This window comes from Saccoglossus kowalevskii, chromosome 2, assembly GCF_978046115.1.
Source record: "Saccoglossus kowalevskii chromosome 2, keSacKowa6.1, whole genome shotgun sequence".
Taxonomy (NCBI): domain Eukaryota; kingdom Metazoa; phylum Hemichordata; class Enteropneusta; family Harrimaniidae; genus Saccoglossus; species Saccoglossus kowalevskii.
Genome location: NC_140642.1, coordinates 13,541,236 through 13,557,330, shown reverse-complemented (window position 1 = coordinate 13,557,330; position 16,095 = coordinate 13,541,236). Strand labels below are relative to the sequence as shown.

General features: G+C 33.8%; 1 protein-coding gene across 1 annotated transcript in view; it reads left to right on the top strand.

Annotated features, from left to right (window-relative positions):
* LOC100376438 (disheveled-associated activator of morphogenesis 2) overlaps positions 1 to 16,095 on the top strand; it is a 33,054-nt gene that overhangs the window by 11,630 nt on the left and 5,329 nt on the right. Inside the window, exons 4-22 of the mRNA XM_085491680.1 lie at positions 3,428 to 3,496; positions 4,055 to 4,146; positions 4,293 to 4,428; positions 6,150 to 6,347; positions 6,757 to 6,867; positions 7,247 to 7,350; positions 7,485 to 7,551; positions 7,903 to 8,020; positions 8,362 to 8,544; positions 8,992 to 9,059; positions 10,371 to 10,493; positions 10,965 to 11,160; positions 11,590 to 11,765; positions 12,131 to 12,376; positions 12,806 to 12,912; positions 13,373 to 13,461; positions 14,881 to 15,095; positions 15,417 to 15,478; positions 16,009 to 16,069. Of these exons, the coding sequence (XP_085347806.1) occupies positions 3,428 to 3,496; positions 4,055 to 4,146; positions 4,293 to 4,428; positions 6,150 to 6,347; positions 6,757 to 6,867; positions 7,247 to 7,350; positions 7,485 to 7,551; positions 7,903 to 8,020; positions 8,362 to 8,544; positions 8,992 to 9,059; positions 10,371 to 10,493; positions 10,965 to 11,160; positions 11,590 to 11,765; positions 12,131 to 12,376; positions 12,806 to 12,912; positions 13,373 to 13,461; positions 14,881 to 15,095; positions 15,417 to 15,478; positions 16,009 to 16,069 (2,421 nt within the window). The remainder of the gene's footprint in view (positions 1 to 3,427; positions 3,497 to 4,054; positions 4,147 to 4,292; positions 4,429 to 6,149; positions 6,348 to 6,756; positions 6,868 to 7,246; positions 7,351 to 7,484; positions 7,552 to 7,902; positions 8,021 to 8,361; positions 8,545 to 8,991; positions 9,060 to 10,370; positions 10,494 to 10,964; positions 11,161 to 11,589; positions 11,766 to 12,130; positions 12,377 to 12,805; positions 12,913 to 13,372; positions 13,462 to 14,880; positions 15,096 to 15,416; positions 15,479 to 16,008; positions 16,070 to 16,095) is intronic.

Genomic DNA, 16,095 nt, shown 5'->3' with positions numbered 1-16,095 from the left:
ATGGGTAATTGCTTTATTTGCTGAAATGTGTACAGTAGACTAAATTAGTGTTGAGATGTTATTGCAGTCGCCAGATTTCTTTGAATCAATTTGAAATTCGGATGACTATACACTTATATGTTAACACTTCTCAACAACTGTCAAGAACACTATTGTTGTTTCCATCAATGCCGGATGAGGTCATGAACTTGAGTTGAAAAGGTCAGATTAGGTCGCACTGTCAATGTTGATAACTTCCTGTAAATGTGTAATGGATACAAATAAAGGGAGACTGCCAGTATTTGAACAATTTACCCTATTATTGAGGCTTGTCAAAACACAGAAAGATGATCTGGCAACTACACCAGTCATCTGGAGATTTCAGTTGAAATTGAGATTACAGTAGTTGTTGTAGCTGTGTTTCTAATACTGCGGTCTGTACATTGAGACACGTGTCTACAGCTGTTCAAACTGAGATAAAGTCTGTACACAGTAAATCAGTCAGTGAATCATGGTGGTCGTCTTCTCTTTATACTTCATCCATCTTTACATACATAATCTATGCTGTATGTAAATAAATAAATAAAATTGAGAACCAGCTTTAAATTAATCTTATTTTGACCCTTGCTTGTATTGTAAATGTATTATTGGCAAATGCTTATGATGCAAATAAATCGTACGGTTTGGGTACTGTCATCATAGCAAACTTGTTTGTGCTTACATTAGCTGTTTTAACTTAGGAGTATTGTAATACTGTAAACCTATTAGTTTTCAGTGTTAGGCATTTTCGTGATTTTGAATTTATATTACTGTACTGGGCCGCGTTAGTGTCCATGCTCGGTTAAGCGCCCACACCACCCACTTTTGCGCAATTTTTATATTCGGGGTCACAAAATGCCACTAATTTAAAACTTGGTCTTTGATCATTGCTCAACAAATACTGGTGATCGTTTTTACATGATACAGCGTGGATATTGACTGCCATGAATATTTTGTGAATGCATAGACCACGGTAATCGTGCGTAAACTACGCTTTGACAATGACCTGTTAATAAAAGTAAAATACAGTAAATATTTCAAGCCATATTCAGTTTACCTATCGAAAATTCCTAGTTACCATTTTTTTTAAAAACCATGCCATTTATCCCTCTGAAATCAATTTCAACAGATCGTACTTCAACATCAATAATTCACTTTCGCATTGCGTTACCAGAAAGTCTTTGAGAATTTCCGAGAATTTGACTTTTACTGTGACTGTGTTCCAACAGACTCTAATATTTTAACCTCGTAAATTCAGGTGGTAATTAATATTCTAATAAAATGTGCATATTTTTGTGACCATTTCTGTTTCAGATCTTACTTCGACATCAATAATTCACTTTCGCATTGCGTTACCAAAAAGTCTTTGAGAATTTCCGAGAATTTGACTTTTATTGTGACTGTGTTCCAACAGACTCTAATATTTTAACCTCGTAAATTCAGGTGGTAATAAATATTCTAATAAAATGTGCATATTGTTTTGACCATTTCTGTTTCTTCATTGTAAAAGTCAATAACGAAGTAACTAATTTCGTAATTTTATTTTCCCTCAAAGACGTAATATCCCCCTCAATCTGTCACATGATGAATTAAAATTGTCATTTGCACTCATTCCGAAGGGAGTGCTCGGGTGCTTAAGCGCCCACCCCTCAACGCTTTCCAGTACAGTAATTTATTCGTAAAAATATTTTTTTTTGCCAAAGTCACTGACACTTTGTTTTGTAGGACCCCAGGAAAACTCTAATTCATTAACGTACAAAATGACACCATTTTCACTGGTTGAATTAGTTTCTTCCAAAATTAAAGCAGTTCACAGTAACCTGAATAAGGTTTTGATCCTCAGTATCTTACCTAAAATAGATGTTTTCCAGAGGGAAATTCTTGTCATATTATGAACCTACATGTACAGTCGGTATCAGCTCCCTCATTGTGGCTTTGTCTTTACAGTGAGTGCCAACAATTATATACCGGTACATGAGTACATTCTGTTGCAAGTTATAAAGATATATTCATCATATACAAGAACATGAAGTTAATATACAGTTACAGCTGATTTATTAATAATAATTTATCAAAACAAGAACTATATGCATGAATCTGCCACTGCTTTTGTTTTACGACAAGCTAATGACATCTTTTTTTGCATTTTAATTCTCACAAGTGCAGGTGGTACCAGTGTGCAGGTTAATATATTATAGATGACTGTCTGGGTAAATTATGATGGCTTCCTAAATTAATCAGTCAAACGCAAGAACGTAATTTATGAACTAACCCTATATCCATCGTGTACACAATAATTCTCTTTTGCATTCATTTTTAAAAACATAATGAAAATTAAAATTCATTTTGATGCAAAGACTTATTTGACTGTCTTATTTTCCGGAGATCTAAATTTTGCAGTTTGATGTTGTATTTTTAATGTGTATTCCAAATTCTAATGGCTTTGTCTTCTGACATGGAATGGACAGTGTAACTACGCAGCTGCTAATGAATCTTTTTAGTTTTTTGTTAAATATTGAACACTAGTATTTCCTGGAAAAGATATCAGACTTCACAAACTAAAATTTAATTTGCTTTTATTTGCTTTTATTTGCATATATTTAGAATACCATGTATTTCTTTTGTTTGTTATTTTCGTAATAATAGGTTACCTGTAGTGGTTCTGTTGATAATTTCAAATGCTCTTCTGCTTTCAATTTTTGAAATTTGCTTCTTTAAAACATGTCAATCACAGTATACTGTAAAATATGGCCAACCTGTTATTTTAGCTAATTTATCTAATTTATAATTTTGCTAATTCAAGATGTCGCTAATTTAGTATAATCTCACAATGAGATTGTTGGTACTTCAGCTAAATTAGGATTCTGTTAATTTGTGTGTTGAGTCAAATTCACTAAAATTGCATGTCACTATTTCCATGTGTTTTACAGTAGCTTACTTTTTTACAGTCAGATTAGTGAATTAAATTAAATCTTAGTGACTCTCCATGTAAATACATGTAGTGTATCCTCCTACATTGTTCCATTACCTACCAGCATAGAGAAGATATTATCCTAATATAAAATGTAGCTTATAGCATTTAACAAATAGGATTAGCAAGACAAATAAAGAGCTGAGAGGCAGCAATAGATGACAGGTTATATGGGACATGTACACAAGCAAGGATAAAATCCATTTCATCACAAATATGCATACAATATGACACTTGAAAGATAACATATAATTCTTTTAAATACTTTTTAAATTTATTTATGATTAATGTTTTATTGTATTTTTATTTCATTGTAAGATACAATGTATAAAAAAAATAACAACAAAGTTTCATAAAATATTCTGTATTTTCTGACAGTGATATGTAATATTCTTATGGTATGTACATGTATCATAATCAATGTTGTTTCTTTATTAGGAACAAGAGGATCCCAGCTCCACCAGCTGGCCAGATAACTATATTGATAGGTTGAACTCGATGTCCACAGTGAGTATACTCTGGATATTTTCTCTTAAATTTACACTTTCAGGGAATTTATTCAGGGTCTTGGGAATAAAGCGATATACTGTAAAATACTTTATTTTTACTTGCAGTTTATTTTCGCTGAAGGAATGCATCAGTTAAAATAAAATCCAGTGAAAATAAAATTTGTCCTATATTTTTACGTTAAACTTAAAAATCAGTGAAAATATACTTGATACAAAACAGTTGAAATGTCTTCTCAGCAAAAATTAAGTCTAGCTAAAATAAATTATTTTACAGTACTTGATTTGAAAGCGCTATCAGAGTAAATTTGAGCACATAATCAAATGGGAAGAGGAAACAATCACAAACATTTGGACATCCTAAAAAAGAATAATTTAACATTTAATATTCCCTCAATTTTGGCCAATTCAGATCACCAGCTATTTCACATAATTGTACCAAAACTTCATTAATTCGCCAAATGAATTCTCAGCTTACATTTCTCAGTGTACATCTTAAAATTGTAGAAAGTATAATATATTTTTTTGAAATAAATGCAATTTTTTTTTCTATGAATAGTTAACACTCATAGCTCCAGATGATGAAGAGATTGAAGTGCGTAGTAAATTGGTTGATGGCCTGAAAACTGCTCTGAGAACCCAACCGATGCGGTATGTACAGCTTTCTGTCTTCTGTGATGGTCTCAGAATTCTACTGTTTTCAAGCTGATATATATATATATGATAGAGCAATCACAATACATTGTTATATAAAAACTTTTCTGTAACAGATCTTTTTTCACCAATTATGTTTGTAGGTTTGTGACAAGATTTATTGAGCTCGATGGGTTAACGTGTTTGCTTAATTTTCTAAGTAAAATGGACTATGACACCTTAGAAAGTCCAATCCACACCTCCATAATTGGCTGCATTAAAGCCTTGATGAATAACTCAGTAAGTATATACATTTCATCATTTTGACTTTCTATTTATTTGTCTTGGTGTACAATGAACCCCAGTGTGGCTCTACATGTGGAATGATTGTAGGCCACACTAGCACCCAGACTTTTCGATGGAGGCAGGCACATAATTACTGTTCTTTTATAATGAATAAATAATATTTTAAACATTCTGGAAAGTGTTGACTGGTGATTGGGTCAGTTTAACTCACTCAGCCACTTTGTGTGTTGGATATGAATTGTATAATCTCTTTCTTATTCATATATAATAACTGAATAATTAACTTTTATTAAAAATAAATGTTTGTGAACGCAGCACATATACACTTGTATGCTGAAGCCGAGTTTAACCAAGCTGGCTTTAGTTGTGATGTAGCACATTAGCATGCTGTAAACCAAATTGGTATTCTGCAAGTTTTTCTTCTTCTTCAATCAGTCTATACAAATGGAATGCTAAGAATTTACATTATACTTGATACATGTCAGGTATCAATATACAGCTATTGCATGATTCTACTCAGAGTTCACCAGAAATAATTATTAAATAGAAAGAAAACTACTGTGATATTAAAACGCTTTTCAAATTAGTTTTATAAGATTAACTGTGTTGCGTGTACTTCGCTGAATTAGTAATACAATAAAATGTGAAATAATGAATTTATTATTTATACCGGTGTTGGCAAGATAAATAACAGATACATTTAACTTGTCTGAGAAAAACTCCATAATCTACTTATTTTTAACTTGGTTAGAAATACCACAAAGCATAAACAGCATCACAAACTTTGATCATCTCTATGAGGATCAACTATAAAACACATCTTAATAATAAATCGCCATATCCTGCATAAAATAAAACCACAATGTTTATTTTGGTGGAAATTATTATCTCCGGACCGGTAATTGTCTAAGAATCTGAACATACATATCAGGTCAATAGCACATAATAAAAAAAAAGAATTCTTTGAGATGGTTGACCTGTGGTATTCGTAATATGATCTAGCCAGTTAATTTCTCAGCTGCGTGTTAAAATAGGTCATGAGGTTTATTATTATCTGTATTCATAGATAGAATATTATCGTAACTTATCATCGCTTTAGTTGATAATTCCACTCTTAGCTGCATTCTTCGCAGGATATTAACTCCAATACACGGCACATCAAGATATGTTTTACTTTAGGAGTTTCAGGTTTAAATGATATTCAATTCAATATCATTATCAAACTAAAATTAAACAAGCTTTCATATTAAATTTAATAAAATATACAATTAGTTTAATTTTAATTTGCGTTATTTACCATGATACATTTGCGCATCCTTACGATTGATGTTGATGTAAATTTCAATTTTAACACATCGTCTTGTGTCACCATTAAACATGTGCACCAGTATTGTCTGATATCTATGGAGGTTTTTAGGAGGCGATGTAATAAATCATTGCCCCCTCTCCCAATCTGGTTTGTGAAGTACATGTATTGACAGTTTACAAATAAAACATGTCATTCCGGAAATCTGTGGAAACATTATGAACGTGAGATTAATGCTATGTTGGAATCTTTGTCGAAACAATCATAAAATGTGACAATGACTTTGACATATGAGGGTATTCACCTCAAACCCTGGTAATCTCATTATAACGGCATACACACATGATTACCAATCTGACTGGCACTGACTAAATTTTGATGATTTTGGTGATGTTTCTTACACTTGCAGCATGGGAGGCAACATGTACTATCACATCCACATAGTATCAATGCTATAGCAGAGTCGCTGAGTTCTGACAGCATCAAAACCAAGACTGCAGTATTAGAAATATTAGGTGCAGTTTGCCTGGTTCCAAATGGACATAAGAAAGTATTACAAGCAATGTCCCACTATCAGAAGTATGCCGCTGAGAGAACCAGGTTCCAGGTAAAGATAACATTTATTATTGCTTTGCTAGTACTCTAGAAAATGTTTATTGTACTGAGTAAATCTTCAATTCATTCCATCTGTTTGGAGTCATCAACACACAACGACATTTGTGACACCGGAAAAAAAAATCTCACAGACACGAGAATCTATGATATGTCCTCTTTGCCTGGGTTGCCAGTTCAAGAAGTAAATGTTATTATTTGTCTGTAATTAAATCAGGTTTACATAGTTATTTACTTATTAACACATCCAAAGGTATTTCACCCATCGGACATCGATGTCACATCCAATATAGAACTGTGTGGTGGGCACAGGAACTAGACTGGAAGGTAATGAGGATCTCCAACTTCCTGTGTGGGACTTGTCTTTTATATAAAACTGTATTATTTCCTTTTGCTTGTTATAGACTGTCATCAATGATCTGGACAAGAGCACTGGTAAATATCGCGAAGAAGTGAATCTCAAAACCACGATTATGTCTTTTGTGAACGCTGCTCTTAAATACGGTGCTGGTGAGGTAGGAACATTATTGCTTGTTTTCTTGTTTTTGCTTCAACCTTTTTTATAGACTTATAATATAATGATGTTATAGATGGAGAAAGATACCAATATGTGTGTATTTGGTGTTTTGACTGAGATTTACATATATCAGTGATAAATGCCTCATATTATTATTATTTTTTTCATACAATTTTTTTTTTGGGGGGGGGGGGGTCCTTCAGATTTTGACAAAAAAGTTCAACCATAAGCGTAGATGTCAAAGGGAGCTTTTAAACTCTACCTTAACATTGTAAAATTTAATAATATTGTAGCCTTGATATCATGTACGTGTGTGGGGGCTAATAAGTTTGATATTTTAATTTTGTCTAATAAGACTATTTTTATTATCTTTTCAGGATAACTTAGAGTTTCGTGTTCACCTCCGATATGAGCTCCTAATGCTTGGTATACAACCTATAATAGACAAACTTCGAAAACATGAAAATGCAACTCTAGACAGGTAAGTCTGTTGCATAGTAGATGATGTGCTTAAACTGATATAATTACAGTACAGCAGTGTTTTTATGGGTGTCTTAACTTTCCTTCCTATTATACGTCTAGTATATGTATTTGATGTTTGTTTGCTTTCCCTAGGCATTTGGATTTCTTTGAGATGGTTCGAAATGAGGATGAGAGGGAACTATCCAAGAGGTTTGATACAGTAAGTACATTTGTTTTATTTATTGGCTTTGTGTGCCTTAGAATAATTAGGATGAACACAAAACCTTGTATACCATATTTCGGGTCTATGTTGTATTTCAGTGTAGTTGTGTATTAAACTACCCTAGACAAAAACTTATTTTTTTTCCTGAAACTTATGATAAAGAAATACAGCTTATTGTTGTTTATTTAGGTCAAAATTTTCAAAGAAATTGTCAAAAATTAAACGAAAATGTTGGTTTTCAATATTTTATTGAGAAAATAGTGTTGATATAGTGTGCGTGTTAGATTAACTTTCATAAATTTGAAAACATATGTAGGTGCACTTAATGTTTTTTTTTTCGTTTGATAGGTTCATATAGATACAAGAAGTGCAACTAGTATGTTTGAATTACTTCGGAAGAAACTTGCACATACTGCTGCCTATCCACACCTATTGTCGTTATTAGAGCACTTTCTTCTGTTACCGAGTAAGTATGCCAGTTTAATTGGCATGTTGCACCATGCGATTAGGTCAATAGTACAAATAACTTACGGTTCCATTATAGGAAATACTGGTTGCGGGGCTGTGTTGATTGATTGTTTTGATTCCTGCTGTAATTATCATTCAGTAAGGACAGAAGCTGAAATGAACACCACAGGAACGTCTGCGTGATAGATAAAAATTCCAAAAATAAATCACAGCGATTTCCCCAATGAAGAGGTCAATGAACTTTTAGTATGAATTTATATCATGTTTGGATGAATTTAATGAATCTCTTTTTTCACACCTGTCAGTTTAATCAACGTTATTTATTTGTCTCTTTTGAAGGAAATTCCAGCAGTCCGCATTATTGGATGCTGATTGACCGACTTGTCCAGCAAGTCGTATTACAGTACGAGAATGGTGAAGATCCAGACGTTGCACCGTTGGAATTGAACACGAACCAGTTGATGGAACGAATGGCCAATGAGGATGAAGTATTGAAAAAACAAAGTGAAGAATTCGAAAAAGGTCAATTAATAAAACAAATTTGTTAATTTTATGTGCCAAGAGAAAATTTCCAGTTCAGTAAATGAAAAACTTTTGTCATCAAACTTCATATACCCGCGATGTAAAAATGTTTCTTAAGTAACCTATTATCCAATTTATCCAATTTTTTTATAAAATCTGTAAGCAATCATACATGTATTATACGTGCAATAAAGCTTTCCAGTTTACTGTAGATACCTTGATTTTTATACTGAACTTATTTTTACTGAAAACCGCAAATTTAAGTTGACTCACTGATTTATCAAAAAATAAAATTACATGCAAAACTAAAAACAGGAAAAATAATAATTTTTTCTAAATTTTACTTTCATTGATTTTAGTTTTTCAGTGATATAAATAAAAATATGTATTCTGATGTATACTGTTATCATAATACTGCAACTTACTCCTATATTTGCCTTTATGCAGAACGAGAGGAAATGAGGGCTCAGTTGGAAAAAGTCGAAAGAGAGTGTGAGGCAAGAGCAGAAGAAAAGGTATGCGTGTGTAATATGCTAGTAATACTGTTAAACCCAATTTGCTGCACAATTTTTTCTAATTTTTTTTTCTCGTGCTTAGGTGTAATGTAAAAAAAAAGAAATATTCATTTAGTTTATCTATCAAATGTCATTTAACACTGCCTGCTAACGGTGTTATATACCATTCATGCTGGTTATTCATGGAGGCTTTCTACTTGCCTCGTAGTTGGCAATGAAGGTGTTCATGTAGTTACATATAAACGGTAACTACACCCGGCTCTACAGTGTGAGCGAATTATTTATAAATCCATGTGTTACATAAACTAAGCTTCAGTGACTCAGTTTTGCAACATATACAATGTATGCACTGGCAGCTGGTGACAATGCATCATAGCTTACTTGTTTGCTGGGTGTGTTTACAGCGTACGTGATTATGGGCACATTGATCCTCCGGGTTTGCTTTATCTACTCTATTAGTAGTGTGTGCATTCACGTAAATGACTGAGGTGTGTCTAAAATCAAAATAAATTATACTTCGATGATCCAGCATACAATGAAATCAATTTTTAGTTTTTGTGTGCGCTTGTGCTTGAGATGCTATTTTTAATAGTGAAAATATGATATTTGAATCATGCCATTGCAGTCATTGCTATCACGGATTCCATAATGTATGCAGCCTTTTCATTTCATGTGAAATACTGTCAAAAAATCAATGTATGGTGATCTTGTGTCAGGTAGTCATGGACAGCCACAACAAATTCGTTTCTAGTGGCCTTCTGGCAATGTAAAGGATTTTGAAAACAACAACATCACATATTCAGTGCATCAGACCATTCAATTCATGATTTCATCACTTATTCATATTTCTTTTATTAGAAAAATAAAATAATAACTTACCCACTTACCTTTATATTCTGTTTCTTTTTTTCTATCTTTTCTACTATTTCAATTTGTATTGTGTTCTCTACCCTGTATGTTCCTGTCCAATTCTACCCTGTTTCCTGTCTATCTAGGAGGTAAGCCCAAATTATACCCACAACAAACAACACACCATTACTTACCCCTCATTATGCATGTGCTTTACTCTAATACCTGCATGCCAACCAAATCCTGTTCAAAACTCAGTGTTCAATTTTAGCATATACTGATTTTGTCATTCTTACTGTTATGTTGGGTTGTTAATGCTTTGAACGCCAAATAATCTACTTGTTGCTAAAACAATAAAAAAAATGTTTCCAATTAAAAAAAAAAAAATTGCTGGCTTTCAAAGAGGCCATGTTGCTTGACAGCATGTTTTATCATGTGTGTAACCTGTTTTGTTTCCACCAGGAGGAACTGATGAATGCGTTGAATCAAATGAAAGCTAATTTAGAAAGAGAAACTTCTGCATTAATAGATGCAAAGCATCAGAATGATTTGTTATCTAATGAGCTTACTAATGTCAGAGTTGCGGTAAGTGACCTCCCCAAATGCGTGTCATGCTGCACGTTTTGTTTATTTATTCATTCACAACTTTGTTTGTACATAACCAGAATGTACATGTTTTACTAATTGAAGTTTAAAAATGACATTATGTTATACAAATGCGTAGATTTACTAATAATAGAAATAAAGTAGCCACAGAATGTTAAAAAGTGCATGGAACGTGGAATGTTTAGATGAGAATGAAACACCATCTTTGCTTTTGAAGTTATTCCTTCAATTGTATTTATTGTTGACGTTTATTTTCTACTTGTTCGGTTAGAATGACTTAATATGTTGACAAAATACATTTTGTAATTTCAAGCGTTAAAGCAGATTGTGTGTAATACATGCATTGGAGCAGTGTAGAAATGGGTGCTTTGATCTCTCATTAATTTTAATGTAATGTTTTTGTTTTGTTTGATATATTAATAACTTGTGTTGTTTGCAATTGCTAATTAGGCTAGCCAAGGTGGTCCTCTACCAGAAAGCAGTGTTGGAGTACAAAGTGGAATACCACCTCCTCCCACATTTCAACCTGCTCCCCCTCCACCACCACCTGGACCTGGACCAATACTGCTGCAAACAGGATTACCTCCACCTCCGCCACCACCACCACCATCATTTGGTGCGGCACCGCCACCTCCGCCTCCTCCAGGTAAGTTTCATGTAGTGTTTCTCTTTCAGAACTACTGTATTTATTCGGGTAAGAGCCTATGCCTGGGCTAACGCCCACCCGCAACGAACTTCAAGACGAAGCTGTAGAGATTTTTCGACTCGGACTTTGAGAGTTTTGACTTTGACGAAGATGGCAATAGTTTTTAAACAACTATGAACTTTCATAATTTTTACTGTGCAAATTTGTAATTTATTATTGATCTTGTATGACAGTTGATCCATAATTTGTTGAAACCGGAAATAATTTTATGCAGTTTAACCCTGATATTTTAGTTCATTTTGTCAATTTTAATGAAGTAATGACAAGTTGGAATGCATATAATGCTTTCATGTTTTTCCTTGAATTTTTTTAAAAATGGTTTGGAATGTAGAATGTACTTAATTGTGCGTTTTGCTGTGTTTGTTTCAGGAGCTCCGCCTCCTCCGGGTGGCCCTCCGTTATATAGCAGCTCGATGAATAATGCCTTTCCACAAAGAAGAAAAGATCTGCCTAAACCTGATACTGCGCTGAAGTCTTTCAATTGGTCTAAAATGCCAGAAAGAGATGCAGTCGGCACATTATGGCAAGACCTCGACGAGTCTAAGGTATGTATTCTAACTACTTTCAGATATGCCATCGTGATATTGTAAAATATAATTGTCTTCATTATGGGAACGAAATTTTCTCAACTCTGTTTTATCATTATTATGCACAAAATTGTGCATCAACAGTAACAATCCATCCAGCTAGTAACAACTTCAAAGTCAACTGTAATCAATTGTATATTCAACTTTATATTATACTTATGTAACCAATTATCTGTATTACTACAAGGATTTTCATTTCTACTTCCTGGTCTCAAAATACTGATGACCATCGTTTTTGTATGCATCATGGTTGTGGCACATCCCTGATTTTACTTGCAAACTTTCCAGGAATCGTGATAAAGTTTTTGCATTGAATATTACAGGCTGTGAAAGTGATAGACCTTGATGAATTTCAAAAGACGTTTTCGGCGTACCAGAGGACGAAAGTGGAAGATGACGAAATGACGATAATCAAACCAAAAGCTAAGGAACTCTCAGTGATTGACGGGAGACGAGCTCAAAACTGCATCATCTTATTGTCCAAATTGAAAATGACAAATGATGAAATTGCAAAAGCCCTGATGTCAATGGACCAGAAGGAAGACATTCCTAAAGATATGCTAGAACAGGTTAGAACCAGTACAATACACTGAAAATGTACCATGTGCATGTTCATATGTATTGTACTTTTGTGATCTTTATAATGATTTATCTGTTTTAGTTTACTCATTTTTAAGATTGAATAAGCTTTAATGCATACTGTGAGTTAGTTTTCAAGTTTTGCTTTGACCTTATATAAACTAATTCTTGTGTGTAATTTTAGTGTGTTCAGTATATGCATTACTGTGAATTTTACAAAAGACAAATTTTCACAAGTCTGGGAACATTTCACTGGGTCTTTAAGCCCCCTCAAACATTTCCAAATTATCAAATCCAGAACTTTTCTGGGAAATGAAAATTTAGTGGTTTATAATATTTAAACGCATTGACAGTGACACGCCGCTTAGTGAGTTGTAGTGTGTACCATACAAAGTTGACATATTGTTGTGTCTGCACAGCTCCTGAAATATGTACCCACAGCGGAAGAAGTCAGCTTATTAGAAGAACACAAACATGAAATTGATCAGATGGCCAGGGCGGATAGATTCCTGTTTGAATTAAGCAAGTATGTACAATTATGCGTCAGTCTCAGTTTTCATTGTTGCACAGCAGCCTTTTTATAAAACTCTTGTATTTATTCTGTCCTTATTATGCAGTTTGTATACTGAAGTCTATGACAAAGACATTCAAAGGATTTGTTTTAATAATGTGTTCCATATTAATCACATGGGCATTAGAACATTTTCATACATATTATCATACAAATTTGTCTTCATGAGATTTGTGGCGTGATAAACGCAATTGTGAACGTAGCTCTTTCTAATTCAGTCATTCTAAACTAATGTGTTAAAAAATTAGAAATATTTGATGTTATCAGCCCTGCCATGCGACTGCCCTTTTACAGGGTTGTGGTGTGTAGGGTGGTGGTGGTTGTCCCACATATACATTGTGTGTAAAATGTGTTTATACAAGTCTGCGGTATAATTGGCTCTAATAACATTGTGATTGCCATCATCATATTTCAGAATAACACATTACGAGCAGCGGTTGAAAGCGCTGTTTTATAAAAAGAAATTTGCAGAAAGAATGGCCGAATGTAAACCTAAAGTTGAAGGTGAGTGATCATCAACTGCATCATAGTAATTGCCTGTTGAAAAAAAATGTAGCATTTTTGCTGAATGCGGGCACCCCGCTGTATTTTGCAGTATGTCGTTGTGTGTATAAAATGACAGATATGTGTCTATCAGAGTTGGCATAATAACGAGTCACCTCTATTGAGCTATTGAACTAAAGTTATCCCCCTGTGGAGTTAGTAATTGTGTAATTGCTGCAAATTTATTTTTAGCGCACGTCCTTTGAAGATCAGTTTCTCCACTGTAACATAAGCCTCAAAGTTGACATGTGGTTAGCTTCTTTTAATGTAGTGTAATGTTTATTGAATTATCGAATAACCAATCATGTGGATTTAAGGTAGTAATCTAGCATTGTCAAGTAGGACTGACATCGATCAAAGAAGAGATTAAATATAATAAACTTTCCTCATTATGGCATTTATTATTTGTTAGAAGCACAAATTGTGTCCTATGTCTAGTTTCATGGGGAAGTCAGCTTCAATTTCACAAGAGACAAATTCCTGTAAGGAAAATTGCTCGTAGACTGGTGTTCCTTGAGACAGGGAGTCGCCATCACTTTCAGGCAATTTGTCAACACAAATATCTTCAGTGTTTGAAATTACTGTCTATGTGCATGCCCAAGATGGGTATTTTGATGGGTCAGTCAGTCAGGGCAATACAAATTTAAACTTGCATGTTGTTGGTCTGGTCAAATAGACCATTTTCCGTACACTGCGAGAATCACGCGTTATGCGTGAAATCGAACGTAAAAACAGGACAAACAAAGGTCATAGCGTCGTAGTCGCGTCAAACATCGCGTGGGATTCGACAAACGCGGAAGTATTTCGAGGACATTTCCATGCTTAATAATGTGCTGTCCACATTTGATGATAGGCAATTTCGATTAAGTAAGGGTATTCGGAAGCAATATTCCTCTGTCGAAGATGGGCCGATCAATGTAAGCTACGAAATAAAGAAATTCTCGTTCAAAATCAAATCGTTCGATTTTTGCGGCAGACGTTCGACGCGCGTCTTTCATGCATCTCGCGAGATCTCGCAATTGTACGGAAAATCACCTATTTGTTCATTCTCTTCTTCAATAGACAATTTGAACTGTCCTTGAACTTTAACCCCATTATCACAAAAATTGGGAAACCAAAATTTTAAATGGGAAAATTGCTTAAATTTATATTGTTTGTTGTGTGTGTATAAGTGGAATGCCAAGTTTCTGTCGTGCTTACTTGAAATGATAACAAAAGTATTTAAAACTGAATTTTAATGCATGGCCGGTAACTTTCTGACGGCTGATAAAATTTGAACGTTACCTGCCCTGGTGTCTTGTACACAATTTTGAGAAATTTTAAACGCTGATATCCTTAAATAATTCAATCATAAACTTTTCTTTTTATTTCATTTATCAGCGGTGCTCCATGCATCCAAGGAAGTCATCAAAAGTAAAAGGTTGCATAAACTATTGGAAGTAGTATTAGCCGTCGGGAATTACATGAATCGCGGGCAAAGGGGCAATGCCGTAGGTTTTAAAGTATCCAGTTTAAACAAGATAATAGATACCAAATCAAGTATAGACAGAAGTATCACATTATTACATTTTATTATTGAAACGTTACAGAAAAAGGTAAATACGACCATTTCCATTGTTCCTTGCATTGTTACTCATTTTTTATTCGATACATGTAATATCAAGAACTTATAAATTTGATCGTGTGCTGTTCCTGGTGACTCAAGACATAATAAGTTCAGAAATACTTTTATGTGAGAAGCAGTGAGTCTTGAATATTTGTACTGTTTAGCATGCCCTAGTTCAAGAACTAACTTTGTGACAACTAGGGGAAGGAGGTTTGCACGATACATACAACCAAACTTGTTCTTGTGATTTTAAAGTGTTCTCTTTGTGTTTTATCTTGTATAAACATTTGTTGTTATTGTTATTATACAGCTTCCAGATGTGTACAAATTAGAAGATGAAATTCCTCATGTTCATCAAGCAGCTAAAGTCAGGTGAGTTCAAGGTCAACCCCAAACAGCTTTCCTTCTACCAGAAAAAATTTTTAGCGAATCAGCAAAAATTGAAAAATTTTGTAATTTCAGTTGGGCCAATAATGACGTAGCAGCTTTTGCGAAATGTTGTCCTCACAAACAGTCATCACCTGCGAGTGAAAATTAAATGGGTTCATAAATCTCTTGATATTAAAGCTCAATCAATCCTAGCTGTCACACCAAGAATAAAAAAACTAGAACCTATCACATTTAGGCCAAAATTGAGATTGAATTCTGTGAAAATTACAGAAAATATGAACAAATTTACCCTGTTCATCTTGTTGAAATACATGACTGTCTTTTTTTTTGCAATCTGTCTGGGAACCTAGTAGCGCACACAATGCAAACAAGATTGGTAGCATGGATTCTTGATCTGTTGTGTTTTACCTCACACTGCATTATGTTACATATATGATACTATAATGTGTCTAATCTATACAGTTAGCAACTCTAGATCTGTAACTAATCTGTTTTATTTTTTGTTTGTATAGTCTTATAGAACTTGAGAAAGAAATAACTGTTCTAAAAGTGGGACTCAAAGGATGTGTTACGGTAAGCACTTACTTCTTATAATCATG